The sequence below is a fragment of the Salarias fasciatus genome, chromosome 11 (genome assembly GCF_902148845.1).
Source record: "Salarias fasciatus chromosome 11, fSalaFa1.1, whole genome shotgun sequence".
In the NCBI taxonomy this organism is placed as follows: Eukaryota; Metazoa; Chordata; class Actinopteri; order Blenniiformes; family Blenniidae; genus Salarias; species Salarias fasciatus.
In genome coordinates, this window is record NC_043755.1 from 9,013,736 (window position 1) to 9,033,358 (window position 19,623).

At 42.3% G+C, this 19,623-nt stretch overlaps 1 protein-coding gene across 2 annotated transcripts in view; it reads left to right on the plus strand.

Moving 5' to 3' along the window:
- Nucleotides 1-3,002: 3,002 nt before the first annotated feature.
- grik3 (glutamate ionotropic receptor kainate type subunit 3) overlaps nucleotides 3,003-19,623 on the plus strand; it is a 99,930-nt gene continuing 83,309 nt past the window's right edge. The window contains exon 1 of one of the 2 annotated variants that reach the window (XM_030103701.1): nucleotides 3,003-3,549. In XM_030103701.1, coding sequence (XP_029959561.1) covers nucleotides 3,435-3,549 — 115 coding nt within the window. In that variant the 5' untranslated portion in view covers nucleotides 3,003-3,434. Of the gene's footprint in view, nucleotides 3,550-5,094; nucleotides 5,449-19,623 lie in introns of those variants that run through there. The other variant, XM_030103700.1, reaches the window with a different exon arrangement.

Sequence of the window (19,623 nt, forward strand, 5' to 3'; positions counted from 1 at the left end):
CTCTGCGAGGAGACCAGAGTTATTGTCAACAGTGGTTAGTATTACAGACCGCGGTGCTCCTCGGCATCATTTCTACATTTGTTTATTCAGGCCGCAGTGTGTGCTTACACGGACACACCATTGCAAGAAAACTTTAGAAAGTCCATCTATCTAGTGGAGTTATGCAGTTTCACCCTGTTGTGATTTTAAAGTCACTTTATTGTTTCTTTCCTTCATCCAGATTTTTTTTTTCCAGCATCACATATGTGAAGTTGTGGTGTTAACAGCTGTTCATGTTTTTTCCTGCCTTCCCCTGAACACGAACAGTTGCAGGTTCCAGTTATGAGAATGAATTTCAAAGCATGAAGTGTCATTAATGCGTCGGTTTGAACAGTGCGCGGCAGGCCTCCCCTGGGGGCGCCAGAGAGCTTCAAGGGAGACGCTGCAGAAGAGGAAGCAGACAACTCTGGGGGTCAGGGGAGATACCTTCTCACTGCATACTTTGAAAAGGATCATGACAAAAAGAAAGAGCTTCAGAGCAAATTGAACAAGATTTTATATGAACACACACTTTAAAAAAAAAAAAGTGAATTTATTCTCAGTGTGATGGAGGCACTAAATTATAAAAGAAGCTTTACTGTAAAAGTATGAGTGCAGCACAGCAACAGCTGCAAGCTATATAAACACTTAAAATGTAATGAGAATCTAATTTTTATTGCATATAAAAACCTACAGTCATTAAAAATTGTGTGTTATATCATGGGGAAAAACAGTAAGAAGTCTGGAGCTTCAAATGGCTACTTTGCACGAGACAAAAGCTTGTGCTGGAATAGTTGGGGAAACCTCTGTGACTCTTCTCACACTTTGCTTTGCACTATATTCATCTCACATATGTAACTTGAAAAAAAAATACAATGTGATGTTACACTTTGTTTTTGTTGCTTTGAATTGGGATTTAAACCTACAGAATATTACAAGTTTGAAAGATGAGACATTTCTCTAGTATTACTAACAAAACATTCTGACTTCACACACTTTGCACTAACACTGCCAAAGTGTATTTCTTTAATTTTTGAAACATACAACATATGGTTCTCCTGACAGCGTCAGAAGACAAGACTGATGGTTGCATGACAAACCAATGCCAGCTGCCATAAAAAAAACAAAAACAAAAACAAAAAAAAAACTGAAACCACACAGATCCACTTGGTTTCAGTGACGAGGTTAAATCTGTAGGGAAATGACTGGGACGCTCCATTTTCAGTCTCTCTGTCACAGTGGGGACCTCTCCTGCTCCGGAGCCTGACTCCCTCCAGTTATCAGCCCAGGTGATTGAGAGCACAGACCGCCATCTCTCTATAGAGGGCACCCACAGACCCAGAATGTCTTGTTTGCTAGAGCTGTGTACATTTTGTATTTGAAAGAGCAGCAAGTCAATGAATCTCGATAATGCGAGAGCCGGGCCACATAACTCACGTTGATAGTCCTTACATTGTGCCAAGAGGCAATAAATCTGCTCCGGGAGACATGAATATGCAGTGGCAGTCAGTCTGGCTTGTTCTTGCTTGCATGCCCCCTGATGCACAGTTTATTCCTCTCCCCCATTCCAAACAGAAAAATAAAACCAATGAGCCGCAGCACGATCTCATCAGCAGCATTGTATTAAGAAAAGGAAAAGAAAAATGTAGCAATGCATTGTTGAAGATATGCTTTAATAACAGCAAATCATCAATGGAAAACAGGTTCTTTTTAATGTGACAAGAGTTTTGATATGTCAAATATCTTAATTTTATATTCATAATGCTGAATATGATTGCATTTCAAAGTGGAATAACATGCAAATCAATCTAGCTATTCACCTATGTGCATTTTAAAAACATTAAAAAAGCTAAGTAAAAAAAGATTAATTAGAAGGAAAATGTGAAAAACAGGTTGATATTTACTCCTAAAGGCAGTAGGTTTCATCTTCCACACTAGATTCCAGGCTTCTAGAGTGCTTAAACTTTGATACAGGCAGAATGTATAATGCATTCACAGTTATGAGTAAAACACATGTAACCTGACTTTCCCCAGTCCACTGCAGTGGAGAGCCAGACTGGAGTAGCCTGCTCTCCGTGGCTTTGTGTATGGAACCTGCAGCTTCTATTTAAAGGCTCTTTGTGAGAAATGAAAAATGCACAGCCAGGATAGGCACACAAGCAGTTACTGGGGATTAATGTACTCACTGACACGGTCAGAATGTCTCAAATAACAGCGATAACAAGTCTGCTCTGTCAATGGCCCAGCCCTCAGCTGACACTTATTTCCCTCATGCAAATAATTTATCCCGTTCACGGTGCTGCAAGCAGTCGTGGGGTTTCCTACGTTGTGGCTTGGGGCAAAGAAATACGTTGCAATTTCCACGACAGTGCCAGAGAGGACAAGAAGAAAGTAGAAAACTACCGCCGACCACGAAATTAAACAAACCCGACATGTCGCTGTTAAAGTGTGAGTAAAGAAATGAGCTGGAGTCGAAGAGAATATTCGGGAAAGTAGAGAACCAGCTGGTCAGTGGAATCCCTCTCACCTCCATGCAACACTTCTTGGACATACAGTAGTTGACAGCTATGCGTAACGACGCGTGCCTCTAGTGGCACCGTGGAAGGAGGGTCGTCAGACGCACGCAGATGCTCGGGTTTCTGCACTACCTTCGCCTCCAGCTCGAGCTGGAAGACTGGGAAACGGACGCGGCTGCAACACAGATCCTCTTCAGCAGATTTCCACCCTCTTCAATGAGCAGCCTCCCGCGAAGGACCGTGCGCAACTGGAGAGGAGCGTCGCGGAGCGGCTTCCCCCTCACTGCGCTCTGACCTGCCGTCATGACTGCGCTGAGAGACAGGAGTGCTTAAACTGCTGCAAACACCTTTTCTTTTTTTTTTTTAATCCATCTCTAAAATGTGTTGAAATTCCTACACTCGCACCCGCAGCCTCATTTCACCCCGCGTTCGTCTTTTGTTTGCGGAGGACAGGATCGTTGGAGGCGCCTCAGAAGTTCCGCAGGCGCAGTTCCCGTCCTCCACAGCGGCGCAGCGCAGCGCAGCGCAGGAGTCCGGCTCGGCTGTTGTCGTGGTACTTGCCAGAAGAAAGATAGCATCGTCGGTAGGAGGGGATACAGAGACTCCTGCAGGCTACTTGTAGCAGCCTGCGATCGCAGGTGTTTGGCTGATTCGCCTGTGAGGGACTGGAGGCTTCATCCTTGATCGAGTCACCCTCGGACTTGTGAGAAAGAGGGAAAAAAAAAAAAAAAGAGAGAAAAGAAAAAAGAAAAAGAAACCCTGGGAGAATGTTGCACCAAGTACAATGAGCGCAGGTTTGTCGCAGACACCAAAAACCATTAATGCTCCGTCGAATTCAGTTCTGATGAGCAAATCTGACTTGGAATTTTAAAAAGTGGATCCCGCGACTTTTTTACAACCATGAGAAATACTTGGCAGCCTCCCCGGAGTGCGATTTGGGAATACTGGACATCGCTGATTGCATGTCTCTTTTGGATTCAGTACTCTAACGGGATGCCTCACGTTATCCGAATAGGTAAGTTTGTCCACACATACACCTCAGCACGCACCGAAAGGTTTGTGTTCTAACCTTGGAAGTTGCGCCCTTGTTCAGTCTCCAGCCGTGCGTACGCGGTTAGTTTTAGTAGTAAATGAGCAGTCCCTTTCATTTTCCGCTCGCCTCTCTGAGCTCGGTGTGATTTTTTTTTCCTCCTCCTTCCATTTCAGCCTTTTACTTAAACCAGCGAGCAACAGGAGAGCGGCGTATTAATACACACGATTTCCCCCTATAAAATTGAAGATGCCTTCTCCACTCAGAGCGCCTGCAATAAAATAGCACGGGTTACTGTGACCTCCATGCACTCTGCTTTGTCTGTTCCATTTTCTACAGCCAGCGCGTTGAGTCACCAGCTGAATTCAGGCTCTTTGCCATGCCTTCTGGAAAGAAGTTTTTAAGGACAGTCTGGTAAATTAAAGACGAGTTTGGAATTAAATAAACTACTTTTTTTTTTTGCCGTTGCAAATCTATTTTAAGGAGTATGATAAAGTTTATTATGGAGAGAAGACATGAACAAAAAAAGAAACATCCGAATTGGCAAAAGTTGCCTGATCCAGGTAAATAATGTTCTCTTAAAAACAAAACAAAACAAAACAAAACAAAAAACAGATGCACCATATTTGAGCTGTCTTTGTTTCTTCTCTCTCGCTGAGGAACAATGTGAGATTTGTCATTCGGAGGCAGGCGACGTGCTGAAACATTTTACGCGGCCAAGGGACAGGAACAGAATGAAGATCAATACGGTTTCTTTTTTTCTCTCTCTCTCTCTTTTTTTTTTTTTTTTTTTGGTCACCAGGCAAATCGTTTTTGACATTTGGCGGAGTGCCATGCAGGACAATTACTCAAAATGGCATTGGCCCACATTAACATGCCACTACAACAGCCGGGGCGCAGGCGGGGAAGTGAGGGCATCTTCATGTCTTGGGGGCTTTTTGTCTTCCAGGTGTTGGGCTATGAGAGGAAGTGTATGATTCTCAAAATATTATATTCCATATATTCCACTCGAAGTGTGTAAATACCCTTAAAAAGTAGTCTGTTTGAAAAATCTGCACACATCCAACATATCTCTGAGATCTGTCATTAATAATTCTTAGCAGGTGTGTGATCGTTCATAGATGAAATGCTTTTAAATAACCTTTTTTTCCTGCAATAATTTCCATTATAGCCACATTTCTTAGTACAATAACCTTGAGTGAATGCTGCTGACCTTCTGGTAATCTCTCGACCCTTGGCATGCTGTAAATCTTGAATAAAAGACGCTCAATATATGAAGCATCATGTGCAGCTCGTGGGCAAAGCTTTGCATGTACCTGTGATTGACTTTTGGACTCTGAAGAGTCATGACTTCTGACATCGCTGCATGTGGACTTTGGCAACGTCTCAGAGGCTGCATAAATCCTAAAGCTGTCCTCAGACTGATGTGAACTGAAATGGTTCGGGCAAAGGGCCATTCTCCCCTTTATTATTCCTTCTTTTCCCCCCTGTGTGTGTGTGTGTGTGTGTGTGTGTGTGTGTGTGTAGTTACAGAGGCAGCAGCTCAAATGAAGACCTGAAATAGATTTGACAGGCTTTGTTTTTAAAAATGTCAAAGTGCTGAGACAAATTTACCCTGAAATGTGCTACAGTCGCACTATTGCTTTTTATAGAATCTATCACTGCTTGCGGTGCAGGAGCAGTTTGTTTTGTGTGTGTGTGTGTGTGTGTGTGTGTGTGTGTGTGTGTGTGTGTGTGTGTGTGTATGTGTGTGTTCCTGTGATTGTATTTTGACAAGCTGAGAAGAGGGACATGTAAGAGAAGGTTGCTGCATTCTCCTCAATGCCACAAGAAAAAAAAAAAAAAGCATTCAAAAGGAATACGTCTTCATGGGATCGTTTGAAAGTAAGCGTTTGTGCAACGACTGTGTGTGTATTTATTTTTCGCTAACCTTTGGAATAAAATGTAACTGTGTGAAAATAATATTGTGGGAATTAGCAGTGACATGATGAAAGGTGCATACGGTGTGCTACATATTGAAATTCCACATTTTAGGTGAATTAAAAACAACTAAAACGATTCTCACGCTCTTCTGGTTCAGTAGGGATGTGCATCGGGTGTGTTGTGGAGCATTCCCCCCCCCAATTTCTTACTCATAAAGATGCTTGTGAGAGCGCTCTGTGTCACAGCCACCCCGTTAAAACCAACAGAGGGCTCTCTCATAGTCGCTGCACGGCGGCTTAATGTGGCTCCTCGGGACTGGGTACCAACACAGGCGAGCCAGTGAGACTGGTGGAGGTGGGCGGTGGCGTTTGAGCGCGGTGCACTCTGTCTGTGCTGTCTGCTCTTGGTTAGGTGGCTTGCAGTTCTCCAAGTACACCATCTGGGTAATGGTGGGCATCCAAGGTAGAGTTGTTGCCATTGATTTTAGTGCTTTTACAGTGCACTGCTCTAAGTTGAGGCCAGATGGTCGCTCTGTCTCATTCAGCAGCTTCTATTTGTTGGAGGGAATAAAAGACTACTCCGCCTGTATTTGTCCTCTTACATGCTGTGTTTCTTTTTAGTCTCCCTCCTCCTGCCTTTCAGAATCCTCTTTCACCCCCCCCCCCCTCCTCGTACTGACATGTTTTGCAACCTCTCATCTCATTGAGGAACCATTTCAGTCGATAATGCAATGTTTTTTGTCAAAAAATAAAACGCTCAAGGATGTGGATGTCATCTCTAGCTCTTTCTCTCTAAAGATAATATGTGTGTGAAGATTTTGTTTTTTTAAATGTTTGCCAACATGGAAAAAAATACACAGATAGAACCAGTACACTGATGATTCCATTGAATATGATAGTTTTTGGTGTTGAATTATTCTGCAAGCGGCACTCTCTCTGTAATTTATTAATGCCGTACATACATCATACAGATGGAGGTTGCACATTCAGAAATTTATTAGGATTAAAAATAAATTCATAAAGCAATCATATAATAAAATCAAAGCATGACAGATTATTAAATGTTGTCCTTTTCATCTTTAGATTGATGAAACTAATCTATCATTTGTGTACTTTTTTCCCCCCCTCTTGCTCACGGAGGTTATTCACCGGCTGACAGGGATTTATTGAATAATCAATTACTTTATCTACCTAATACTTAAAGCACTTAATCAGTGCCAGTTAATCAATCCCCCTCATGATTTCATGTTGATTTCATTTCCTCAGCTCCCCGCTCTGCCTTCACAACACCTGGTCACATGCATTTTTCATTTAGCTTCCCTAAAATGCTCTGGGCAGCCGAGTCTCCAGATTTAATTATTGTCTGTGAAGCAGGCCCAACGTTTAAACGCGAGCTGACAAATGTGCAGCACTCGAAGCCGCATGCGGTGTGACCGGTCTGAGGCTTTTCGCTGCGATAAGCCAGGCTCGTGGTCACCACTTCTTTTTTTTTTTGGTTGAAGTCTCCAAACAGGGGGAAACACTTCAACCGCTCGCCGTTATCCCCACGCAGGCGACAGAGAGAGACTCAGAAGTTTTCATGTGATTAACTCTTTATGGAGAGTGCACTCCTCGCTGGCACGCTCCCTGAGATCCTCCGCGTTGGGGTGGATTGTGCAAATGTCTCATCCGAATGACTCAGACATATTTCAAGAGACTGGGAAAAAAAAAAAAAAAAAAAAAAAGCTGTTATGGTATTTTGCAATTCTGCTTTTAAGAAAGTCAAATCCAAAGGGGTGCTTGTATTGAGAATTTCTCAAAGGAGGATATGATGGCTGGGTGGGAAGAGTGGGAAGAAGAGGAGGAGGATGTGAACTAAAAAAAAAAAAAACCTTGTGATGAAAAAGAACAATGAGAAGATGTTGCATCAAAAGTTGTATCAAATTAAGATGGCCATCAGTTGCTGAGTGGAAATGAATATTTCATTTTCATCTAAATTTAATCTCTCCCTAGACAGAGGGAGAGGAAGCAGGGAGAAGCCTGCTGGCGGAGGCTTGGGGCCGGGAGTTGTTGTGGTGAATATGAACAAAGGCTGGTAGAGGTCACAGAAGAATTGGATACACAGAGAAGCTTCTTTGATGTGTAATTCCATTATCTGTTGGTGAAAGCAGAGATTGAAATGGGAGGAATACAACTGTTGTTTTACCTGTGCTAACATACTCCTCTTCATCCGCCTGTATAAACATGGACGGGTAAATGAACTGCACAAGGAAAAGCAGAGGCCTCTTTTCTGCGTCTCTGGCATCTCAGATACTGTGCGCACACACACAGTCACACACACACACACACACACTGACCCATACTATATAAAGCGGTAGTCCATCCACAACATTTTCTAAAACATATGTCTGGTCTCAGTGGGCCTCTTGTACACAATCCAATTCCATTCTCTTTGTCAGCACACTCGTGGCTCATCATTAGCTTCAATCTTGCTGATGAGAAACGGCAGATGTTCGTTTGGTTGAGCGGAGGACCCGTCTCTGAATGTGCCGCCTTCCTCTGTGATCCTGTTTTTTTTGACGCATTCTCTCGGAACAGTTTCACTTCCATAAGCAAATGTGAGCTCCAGACGGGGCACCTTTTAAAGACACGCCGGTAAAGACAGTCAGGATTTACTAATCCTAGCGTGTGTCCGAGTGTGAGTGCAGTGAGAGAAAAAAAAAATGTCTACGCTCAAGAGAAAGTGCGGTAAACACATTACATGCTCAGAGTGTGTCTGATCGCCACCATTAACAGGACTGAAGTGCGTCGAGCGAGTGCAGGTACTTAGCTCTATGTTCAGTCACACATAGTAATGATCATCCAATAATCCGAGCCACTAGGGGCTAATAGAGCGGATCTACCAACCAGTAAGATAATCCTGTGACACAGCAGGGCCCTATCTAGCCCCGGCTAGCTTAGCCTAGCCGCTGCTCACACACCAGATGGTGTTTTCATATTGCACTACAAAGTGGTTGCTCGGCAGTGAAAGGTCTGCTGCAAGCATATGCCTCTGCCTATTGAACTAAACAAGGAGGCAAGTTCCTTCTGCAAGTGAATGCAGTCTTATTTTCTTTCAGAACTTTGTTTTTTTATGGATTTGAGGTGTTATTTTGATACCAGCACATCCTCAAAGTTTTATAATTTTAATCTTTATTCTGCAAATTACTACAATACACAGGCTTTGGCTTTTGGTTTTATACGTTTGGCTTTTATCCATCAAAACCATTGAAACAAACGCTGTTATTTTTATATAGCTACAGTAGTTTTGATCCAAAGATACCTATTTTATGCAGCCACTGCCAATAGTATATTTGCACTTGTTTTAATACAGTGAGTGGAGAATGAACAAACACTGCATGAGGCTGCAGAGGTAAAATCATGGCACTATGTTTTAGTGACACTTTCAGGAAAATCAGAAATATATTAAAAAAAAAAAAAAAAAAAAAAAAAAGGTGGGGTGGGATTCTTTGTAACATGTTTGCTCCCATATCAGTTTTTTTTTTTTTAAAAAAGACCAGAAAAAAAAAAAGGTTTTGAATAGAAACAAGTGGAGGGGAAAAGAATATGTACTATAAAATGAACTTTAGGGACTAGTTAAGACTGTCACAGTTACAGATAAAGATGTATTGGATATTTAAACATCAAACTGCTGCACTGGAGCGAAACTGTGTGGTGCAGATGTTGGTGGAGGGACTTTCAGTCTGAGAACAGGTACTTATCCTTCCGCATCTTGAAAACCCTGCAGCAGATACATGCACTCAATAAATTAATATTATATTAAAATAACAAAGGGGAGGAACGTGTGAAAGTGCATCAATCAGATTGATGTTTTTCAGAGAGGAACTCTGCAGGATGACGCCAAAGCAGCTAAAGGTCATCTCTCATAAATGAAAATTATACATTAAAACTCTTTTTTTTCTGAACGATGCACGTTATTGATCTCAAACCTGACTGAATAAAACTACTAAAATGTGTGTGTGCGTGTGTTTTGTGCTCAAACAAGTTTTAAAACAATTTTCATACCACTCAAGAAAAATATGTCCATCAAAAACACCGCCCTGATTGATTTGGTGCACATTGGGCTCGGGTTCCCCTGTGGCTGCCGCAGGCACCGGGTGTCATTATGCCAGGACGTGTGCTTTTAGGATTTGACAGTGTTTTGAAATTCATGGCATGTCAATGTTGGCTATTTCCCTGCGAATGTTTCTGTACCAAGGCAATGAATCAAATTTCATGCTCTAGCCATTTGTCTTTATTATGTGCCCTTGTCCTTTCCATTTGACTCTCCCATCTCAGCCCTCCTCGGGGCTCCGCTGGAAAAGTCAAATAACATCAAAACAGCTTGAGAAAGAAGCTTGATCATGGGGCATTTTGTTTCAGGGTCACGCCGGCAATATAACACAGTTAATTAGAACAATCTTGTTTGAGGTAATTTGGTGATTATTTTTTTTTTACATTTCAGCATGGGAAGCAATTTGTCTTCACTTCTCCAGACAGACTGTTTACTTTCACAAAGAGGGTGCACTATAGGTGCATGAAATGCTGCAGCAAAAAGAGACAGAGGGAGAGAGAAAAAGCCAGGGTGGCTCCACAGACCGAAGCTGGGGGATTCTTATTTAGCCGGTTAATTAGCTTGAACCTTTTGATCCCAATTTTAAAACTCGCCATGTTGCAATACTGGCTCCTTTTGTGTTTTGCCCCAAGCCAGATAAAACTCTGCTTTATTCCCGTGCCTTTCAAACGCCATGGCATTCACCGGAGCCGTATTAGCTCTGCCTTCCCGCCCCTACCAAAGCGTCACTCTTATCTGTTCCCAGACGTTCCGTGTAAACTTGGTCACCTCTGACACCTCACTTACATACAGTTACGTACATGCGTTGCAATAACAAGACCTTTTCTTCTGGCCGCTTTAAAGCAATCAGACTCTGACAGCGGAGGTATCAGCCGCAGTGCACAGGTTTAAATCCTATTTAACTTGGGCTAAGGACAATGAATGGAGGGTGACACCGTTTCATTCTGCCCTTTTAATCAAGCTCTCATTGTTATAGGTGCACTGCAAATGTCAGGTCTTGGTTGTGTGATTCCCTCAAATTGCCGTTCCATGACTTTAGGGAGATGTGTGTATGTGTGTGTGTGTGTGTGTGTGTGTGTGTCTGTGAGCGAGAGAGAGAGAGAGGGAGGGTGTGGGAGAAAGAAAGGAAGTGAGAGTGTGTGCATGACAAGGGGATGTATAAGGGGAGCTGGCATAGAATCCCTGGAGCGTAGGGGGAGAGCAGGAGTTACTAATCAACTGTGAGAGAGCCGGCTGCAGAAGACTCACCCTCTATTTTCCCCCCGGAGGGAAAGAGAAGGAACAGACAAGACAAACTTCTTCAGGGCAAAAACACTACAAATGAATGGCTATCGCCAAAAATATTGGTGGGGTGGGGGTTACAGAGATCCTCCTCCTTTCCTCCACATTCCGTCCCGCGACTGTCTCCCCCACTTTTTTTTATCTTCACAATAACAAACACAAAGACGGCCACAGGACTCGGGGTTTACCTCCCTCCCCATTGACGGATCGCCGGGAGGTTGGAAGGCAGTGTCAATTTAGTTAACACAGCCAATACCCAGAAGATTCCACTCAGCACTCGCAGTGTTGCTCTGTCCTCCGTCTCAGTCGGTGTTTTTTTTTTTTCTTTTTCCTTCCTGCCGATGCGCCGTCCAGGTCGCCCCCAGAGAGCAGTGTGGTTAACCACAAAATGTTCCCCTGTGACTCATCGGAGGACAGCTTGTCTGCATGCGACCACTTCAGATATATGGAACGAGGCAGAGATGATCATTGACGGGGAGGGAGGAGGAGGAGGAGGAGGAGGAGGAGGAGGAGGGAGGAGAGACTGTGGGCGGCGTGAGGCTGGCAGGACATTTTAGTAAAGCCATTAGTGACGCTTGTATGAATTAGGGCATTTAATGTAAAGCCAGAAAATGTGGTCTCTGGCTGTCCGGCAGGTTTCTTTTTCTTCTGCCCTCTCAGATGAGGTTGGAGGCGTCCAGATGGCTGTCATAGTAACCACTTAGTTGGCGATCTGGATTGGTTAGTGGAGATGATAGTTTGTGATTAAGCTGCTGGGTTTTTTTTTTCTTTGTTCAAATCAATTCTCTATCACTGGGAGTTTAATGACGAATTAAGCTTCTGATTGTTCCTAAATCATGTTTTCCAATCTCCAGTGCTTCTGTTTCGATTCCCAATCGTATTTTTTTCCTCCTTTCCTTCAGCGCTCGGTCTGGAGTGTTATTGTCATTTTGCACTTTTTTTTCCCCCACAACGTTTGACGTCAGACGTAATTCCTTCATTCTGGTTTATAAGATTCAGTTTTTTGGATGTGTAATTGAAACTCCTTAACTCCAAATTCTGTACACTCTGCTTTGTTGCGTCCACAAAACGTCACATTTTCGAAACATTTATAAAGCGCAGCTGCTGCTGCTGCTGTTTTCCATATTCACCAGAAGAGAAAAAAAAAATCACGCCTCAATATCCCCCTTATTTAAACACCCTTAACCTCCTCGTTATGTTTTTACTTTTCTTGAAAAATTGAAGGGAATGAATGCAGAGAAAGCTGGTTAATTTCTGATTTAAACCAGGCAAACAGCGAGCTATGCTCCTAATTGCTTTTTGCCAAGACTGCACATAATACCATGAAATTTTCGTGCTCCAATATAATCTGCAATCAGCAAGTATTATCTGGTTTGATGAAAAGGATCAATTGAAGTAATGCTGCAGTAATCGTATGCAAATTTAATGAGGCATCTGCAGTGTATTAGGCTGATTATTTCCATTGCCAAAGCAAACAATGCATGTCCTTCGAGCTTGCCATTTAGTCAGAGTTGTAATAAAAAAGAAAAAAAAAAAGAATACATTGGCATTAGATATCGTGGATTTTTTTCATGTTTCAGTTTTAGGGAGTTTGTGACATTTAACATCTGTATGAATAAACTGTGATAGATCTGCACAACATCAGAGCCCAGAAACATTTAGTAAATGCTTAAAGAGACTTTATTCCACAAGTGGACGCCACAATGAAATATACATCAGTCCTTCGTGACTTTAAAAGGGAAAATAAATGTGAGCCTGCTGCTTTAATCACATATCTGACTCCCGAAGCCACTAAGAAAATTCAGAGAGGAACGTTTCTGAGCGATGTCAGCTCTTCGCATGGTTTGGAAGGCCTGTTGGACGTGTTATGCACAACAGTGCTGCTGTGTCTTTTCCTTACTTTTACACTGTATTTATGTTTTTGAATCTTAATTCAGTTCACCGCCTCAAGCAGTTCTTCACTCTTTATTTTGTTGAAATAACTCTTCAAGAAGTCGCACACCGTTTCAGTATTTTTTCTGTTCACTGAACTCTTATTATTACTGAGAGAAATTCAGGACTATTGCAGCTCTGACCACATTAAAAATAATTGGCAACGTGCTGTCATCACAGAATTAATGCTCAGTTAATGTCCTGTTCAGCCTCTTTGTGCACGGTTCACATATGGATCGCCTGTCTGCCAGAGCAGTAATTACTTTAAATGTGGTTAGGAACATTTCTTCACTGCAGAGGATGCAGACTGCAATTCACAGTGTAAAGAAAAGAGCCCTGTCTTCATAAGAAACGTTTTAAAGGAATTTAAATAATTCAGTCACTCACAGTCAAGAGGATATTCCAGACAAGTTTATTTTTAATTTTGTAAAAATGTTGCAAGTGTTTATTCATAAAAGTTGGTCTCCTTCCCAAAAATTCACTGGCAGCAACCATTTGGCTTTTTATTGTTTTCTTAATTCTTAAAAACTCAAGTCCTAAACATCCAAAATGATCAAACTCTCATTTATAAAGATTCATAGGCCCTAATTAATAATTCGAGGGTTTTTAATTAATGACCTTGTCTAAGGTTGAACTTATACAGTAGTTCTGGATTATCTCCCCTTTATTCTGACATTTCGTTGCATGGATGCTACTTCATCTCTGCAGTTATGTCAACAACAATTAAGTTTTAATCGAGTACATAGTGTTTTTATGTTAAGAAGATCTCCAGTCACTGACGACAGTGCAGCATATAGAATATCATCATGATGTTCTTATTGAATATTTTACATTATCAGTTGTGGCTCTCGTCCCCAGTGTGTAAGAAAATCGAAGCTTTAACAAAAAAACAAGAGAAAAGAGTAAATCTTTAAAGTAGCTTTTCCTGAACATGGAGCTTGAGGTGGCTTTGAAACATTCAGCTGGTTTTCTGACCTGGATTTCCAGTTTGTTCTAATACAGGCCAAGCAAAGACAGATCAGAGACCTCGTGCTCTCTGTCAATACTCTGCCTTCGCGTTGGAGGACAGCGCTGGACGGCAGCACAAGCCTGCTTTTCTGAGTGGAGTGAGCCTCTTCAGCCACTGCCAAACTTAAAACAGGGGCCAGGAGGGGATATTACCTCCAATTACTTGCCGTGGTGCATGTGAGAATTGTGAGAACTGTCCAACAGCAGGGCTGTCGGGCCTTTTTCCATGTATTAATTTTTTTTTATTTTACATTATACTTATCATGGTTTCCTTGTCTTCCTCTTGTATTCCCCATCTTCCTGTCCTTATGAAAAGGAATAACTATTGAAGTCATGTTCTTTTAAGTGGGTAAAAGAGAGGCTTTTGTTTAGGTCCCATTCATTACTCTCCCTTTTTTTTCCTCACCAGAGAAAAAATGTGACCCCGGCTAACATATGCTCATTGTGTTAATCCCTCGCCGGGGTAAAATGAGAGCTGCCTCCGCTCACCTCTTCGACCCGTGCACCTTCTGTCTGCTTAACACTCCATATTACAAGACTTGCATTTCAATTTGCGAGCTCAATCACCGAGAGCTCACGAGCGGCCGGTTTGGAGGCGACTGAACCTCGTTCAATCTGTCCCCCGCGTGTCTCTGATTCATTTATCATTATTTCAACATATTAAATGGGCAGAACAAAAACGCTTCCACAACCAAAAGTTTCTACCTTTCTTTCTTCTCCACCCCCCCCCCCCCCCCCCCCCCCCGCCACCAAACACTTCATTTGATTGCAGCCCCCAGCCACCTTTGCCTCTTTCCAGTGCTTCCCTGGTCATCTGTGCACCTTGATTTGAGAGTTGGAGGTTGGGGGTGGGAATAACAGCACATGGAAATGGGCTGGTGATTGCCTTCTTTTCCACGCGGCGATGGAGGGCTTGAGTGATCGTGCCCCTCGGGCCCCTCCTTGGTGGTTGATTAGCCGGGGAGCCCTGGAGCTCTGGAGTGACACGCTGGCTCATCAGACCCTGCTCGGCCTGTCAGGGACCCCCTTGATTGCGCGGCGCTTCATAATTGTTCCCCCATTCCGCTCTAGTGTCCGGCTTGCTGCTGCCGCTTCCTCCTCATGTCTGCGGAAGCACCGCAGGATGCTCGACTTTTCACGTGGCTTTTCAAAATACGCACACTTGAGATGTTTCTGCATCAGGCAGATGCATTATATTTGAAAAAAAAAAAAAAAATCACATCTATCCAGAGAAAGATTCAAGTTAGTCAAAGATGACAACATGATAATGCTCTCTGAGGCATTCAATGCATGGAATTTATAGCACAGCTGAAACATGTCATTTCTCCGAGGTGTGATTTCTCCCTTGCAATAATGGAAAGAAAATGAAAAGGTCCTTGATACATGCCAGTAATAACACATATTGAAATGTATGGAAGCAAGGCTGAACTGAATTGACACCTGCAAAAAAATAAAGAGTTAACGTTTATGTCAAGGAGTGCTTCTGTCTGCTTCCATTCTCTTTGCCAACACTGCCAGTTGTGAATTGGCCCAGTGTAATGTCTTTTTTAGTAAGGCAATTTGAAAAGAATTGCCGCCGTGGCATTTATAATCACATGATTGAAAGTTAAAGCAGTCAGAACAGAGAACTGGAAAAGTCTTTGACCCAGGTTATTGATTCATGTGCCTTATGTGGCTGAACTGCCCGGAGAGGTGGAACTCATCAAATCATGGACTGTATTAATTATTTTTATGTTCTGGCATTAGCCTCAGGTGACACTTGAATTTCTTAAAGTTGAGACTTATGGCCATGCCACGGTGATCGAGCTGTAATTTTCTGGCCGGCATTAGATTGACTGGAGTCTTTGGAGCCTGCAGTGGGCAGCTCAAGCCCGGACCTGAAATATGTGCAATGGAATCAAGAGCTGGAGGGAAAGCTGGTCATATGTAAACTTGAGGTCATCATAGTAAACTGATTTATTTAAAAAAAAAAAACAAAAAAACACTGAATTTAAATCAGGAAATTGAGGATTATATGTAACATCTTATCATAAGAATGCCATGCATGTATTGAAAGGATTTTAGAGCAATATAAACAGAATGCTGTACGGCGTCACCATTCCGATGGCCTGAGGAGAAGAGGCTGCTCATCGCGTTAGATGTGTGGCTTCAGGACCAGCTGTCTGAGTGCTGAAGCAGAAATAGTATGTTGCTGGGGTGGTGAGGATCCTTTATAATCCTACTAGCTCTGGTTCTGCAGAGTGGTGGGTTTGATCCAATGGTACGCTTCACTCAGCTGAGCAAACCGTTCTCTCTCTCTCTCAGCTATGCTAGGCAAAGTACTTTCCATAACGCTCATTGGTGCCTCTCCTTCTGCTTTCTACAGCACCAGAGTAGGTCTTCAGGGTTTCTGTGTAGGGCCATTTTTACATTTTTTTTCATTGTGTGGAATACAAGGTTGAAGCTGGATGTGCTCATATTCTCTGCATCTGCTCTTGAAGTGCGCAATTCTCTTCTACTGCCTTTTCTTCAGTCTAGAAAAACCACTTAGAATCTTCCTCACCCATCTCTCCTTGACCTAACTGGAATTGTTAAGGATCCTTGTGCCAATCACAGTTATGTCCACCTAGCAGAAGATCTGTACCTGAGCACAGTTACACCGCAGTAACCATGTCACCGCAGGATTTCACATAAACACTTATCAGAAAAAAATATGAGACCATTTATGATGTCTAGAAATGCCCAGAAATGTTTTTAGAACTTGCTGTTTAACAGATTTAACATTTTCATGTTCCTTGGTCCAACATATAAATAAGTGTTTTTCCGTCTCGTGCATCGGACAGCTGAAGCGCTGCGCTGCGCTTTCAGGCTCCTGGTTTTTGCCGCTGGTGACAGGCCCAGCAGGACTGCACTGTCCACACATGTCTGTGGGACGTTTCCTCTCACCGCAACGCTGCGATGACCTCCAGTCACTCCGCTCAGCAGCTGCTTTTCACTCAACCACATCACACAAAATGACAGTTTTTTGGCTCCTAGAAGCCGCTGCCTGTGTGAAAGACAAACACAGCGCCCATGTAGCAGGACCCAAAATGTAAAAGACAACTTCCATGTTTTGTAAAATAGCTCAGTGTGTGCAATTGCATTTAAGTGCATGTCAGATTCTATCGTATTTTCTACCAAAGAAGTGATGACTGTGGCCACGGGCTTATTCCTGTCTGGAGTTTTTCCACCAAAAATGGTTTTTACTGATGTCAAGCTTTGGATAAAGTCACTCACTTGTGTTTGCTGGTGTGTTTTTTCCTGATTCCTCTTCCCATCAAATTGAAAGCAAAACATATTCTTTGTGGACTTACTTTTACACTGACTTTTCCGTGCTCTTCTGGCTTTGTGGAATCTTCCATCGACTTTGACACATTTGCTTTATTCACCTATAACAATCTGTGATTTTACCTGCCGCACATTTACCTGACGGTGAGCATAATACATGACTTTTCCTCGGTGTTGCTCTGATAGAAATTATAGTGTCACAGCTCTCAAATGAAATAGGACTCAGTGTCAGCCTTGTACAGCATGATAGACTTTACAGCACTGGATGAGTCTTGTATTGAAAAGTAAATCCACCTTCATATTCAGCGCCGGCATTTACATAAGAAGCACGGGGCTGCAGCAGATGAGTGGCTTGTCGTCACGTTATGCGTTTGTTCAGTCAAAAAATGAGCCAAGGTGTTTGCCGTGCACCGAAGGCCTCAGAGAAAAATCTCCGCTTTGTGGAGGGTCCCTGAAGAGCACTGTAACCGGGGTAAAAATGACATGTTAGTTTATATCATCCCTCTGTGAGTGTCTGTTTGTAGTGCGCTATGAAAGATAATGAAGGTCCACGCATCTTGATTCAACATGTGTGTGTGCTATTCAATTAAGTGCAAAAGTATCATAGACTGCATTTGTGAGCTACTATACTATGGTGTGCGATATCTAATATACCATTATGAAGTGTGTTATGGTTTGTAAAATGTCGTGTACCACTGTGGCAGGTATCACAGTTTACCATAGTGTGTGTTCAAGTTGAAGGTAATTGTTCTTTTAGTCTACAAATGGAGAATCACCTCCAGAGTGTGAAGTTTGGCGCACTCACAGAGAAACACCTGAAAAGTTGAAAGGCAGAAAGCTGCTCGCAGCCACAGAAAAACCCCGGCCTCTGCCCTCTTTGTTGGAACCTTCCGGTAAATTGAAAGCAAACTTCTACGAGGAGTCCTGAACGCTGTGATGTGTTGACTAAAGGAAGAGAGGCAATTCTGTTTGTATTTTATCGCCTACCAGACCAAAAGGAACCTTCAGCCAGCTTTATCGGTTCGACCACAGTCAGCACCTTTCCTGGTTATCAACCAGTAATCGGCTCCACAGCAGCTCCGACCCTTTTTCTCCAACTTTCTGGGTCTTTTCAACAGTTTAGCGTCTGAAATAGTTTGGGAAACATTGTGATAAAAGAAAAACCAATTTAATGGGTTAATAAATAAAAACTAAATAAATGAAAATTTGTATTTTTAAAATGGCACTTTTAAGAATAGCACTTTGATATTCTGAAACAAGAACTATTATTTTTTTCTTTCTCAGTTTAGCTTTAATGCATATTTTTACTGAGATGCCACTGGGCTTTTGAGTTTTTCAGCTGCTAAATTAAATGATTTGCTTGAAGGGTTCACAGCAAATAACAGCAGATAAAAAAGGAAAATAAATGTGGTTGATTAAACAGTTATACAGTATCTAAGTATTTATGTTTCACACATTCACAGCATATTTGGTGGACCTATGTAAAAGTTTGCAAATTCAAATAGAAGTTTTCCCAAAAAACATCTATTGTGACCTCTGACATACAGAAGTTTCACGAATCAGAGGAAATGTTCAAAATCTGTTGGTCATTCTGACAGATTTGATCACAGAATGTAACCATCATCAAGCAAATGGTGTTAAATATGCAAAGCATTATAAGTGTAACCTTTTTTTGGGATAAGTTCCGATACAGTTTGTCAATTGTCTTATCACTTAAAAAATTTTCAAATTCTTGTCATTCTGTCAATCATAGTGATAGCTGTCTAGAAGAAAGCTTTTATCCACCTCTGCCCCCTGCAAATACACTCCTACCCTCCCTTATTTAGGAAGATTTCCTTCAGAATGTGGAGTACCATCCCCACAACTTGAGGAGCGCTCAGACTTTACCGATACGTCTGTGTGGGGTCATTTGTGGCAAAAAAAAAAAAAAAAAAAATTCTCTATTTGAAATACAATGTGTGTCTCTCTGTCTTCATCAATAGCACAAACTCCCGACAAATACTATCAACAATTAACAACATGCAAATCTGTCATTGACACAAACTAAATGTGAATAAGTTGTTGAGCCCTGAGCCGCTTCTCTTGGTGTCATGCAGGAAGTTTTATGTTTACTGAAAAGCTGCGGTGAGCCCCCGTTGTATGCATCCTAATAAACGAGCTCGCGGCGGGGGCTGCGGCTTCTACCAGTCCTCCAGTGCAGATGTATTTAATATGTAGCGAAAACAGTAGGTGACTGAGGCTACAAGGAGCGGTGACAGGAGGCATTGTTTTTGCATTAGCATACACGACGACTGCGTCAGACCTCGTTACCAGTCTGTGAAACGCAGAAACACAGAGGGCTGCATCCGCTCAGGAAAATCCCGTTGTTGATAGTTATCAGGGATTTAATTGAAAATAGCGACATATTTGAAATAGTCTGCTAGAAATGCCTTTTTTTTCTTCCATCCTTCATGCAACTCTGGAATAATAAAGAGTAGGTCAACAACTAAAGTTATACCAAATACCAAAATGTCCACT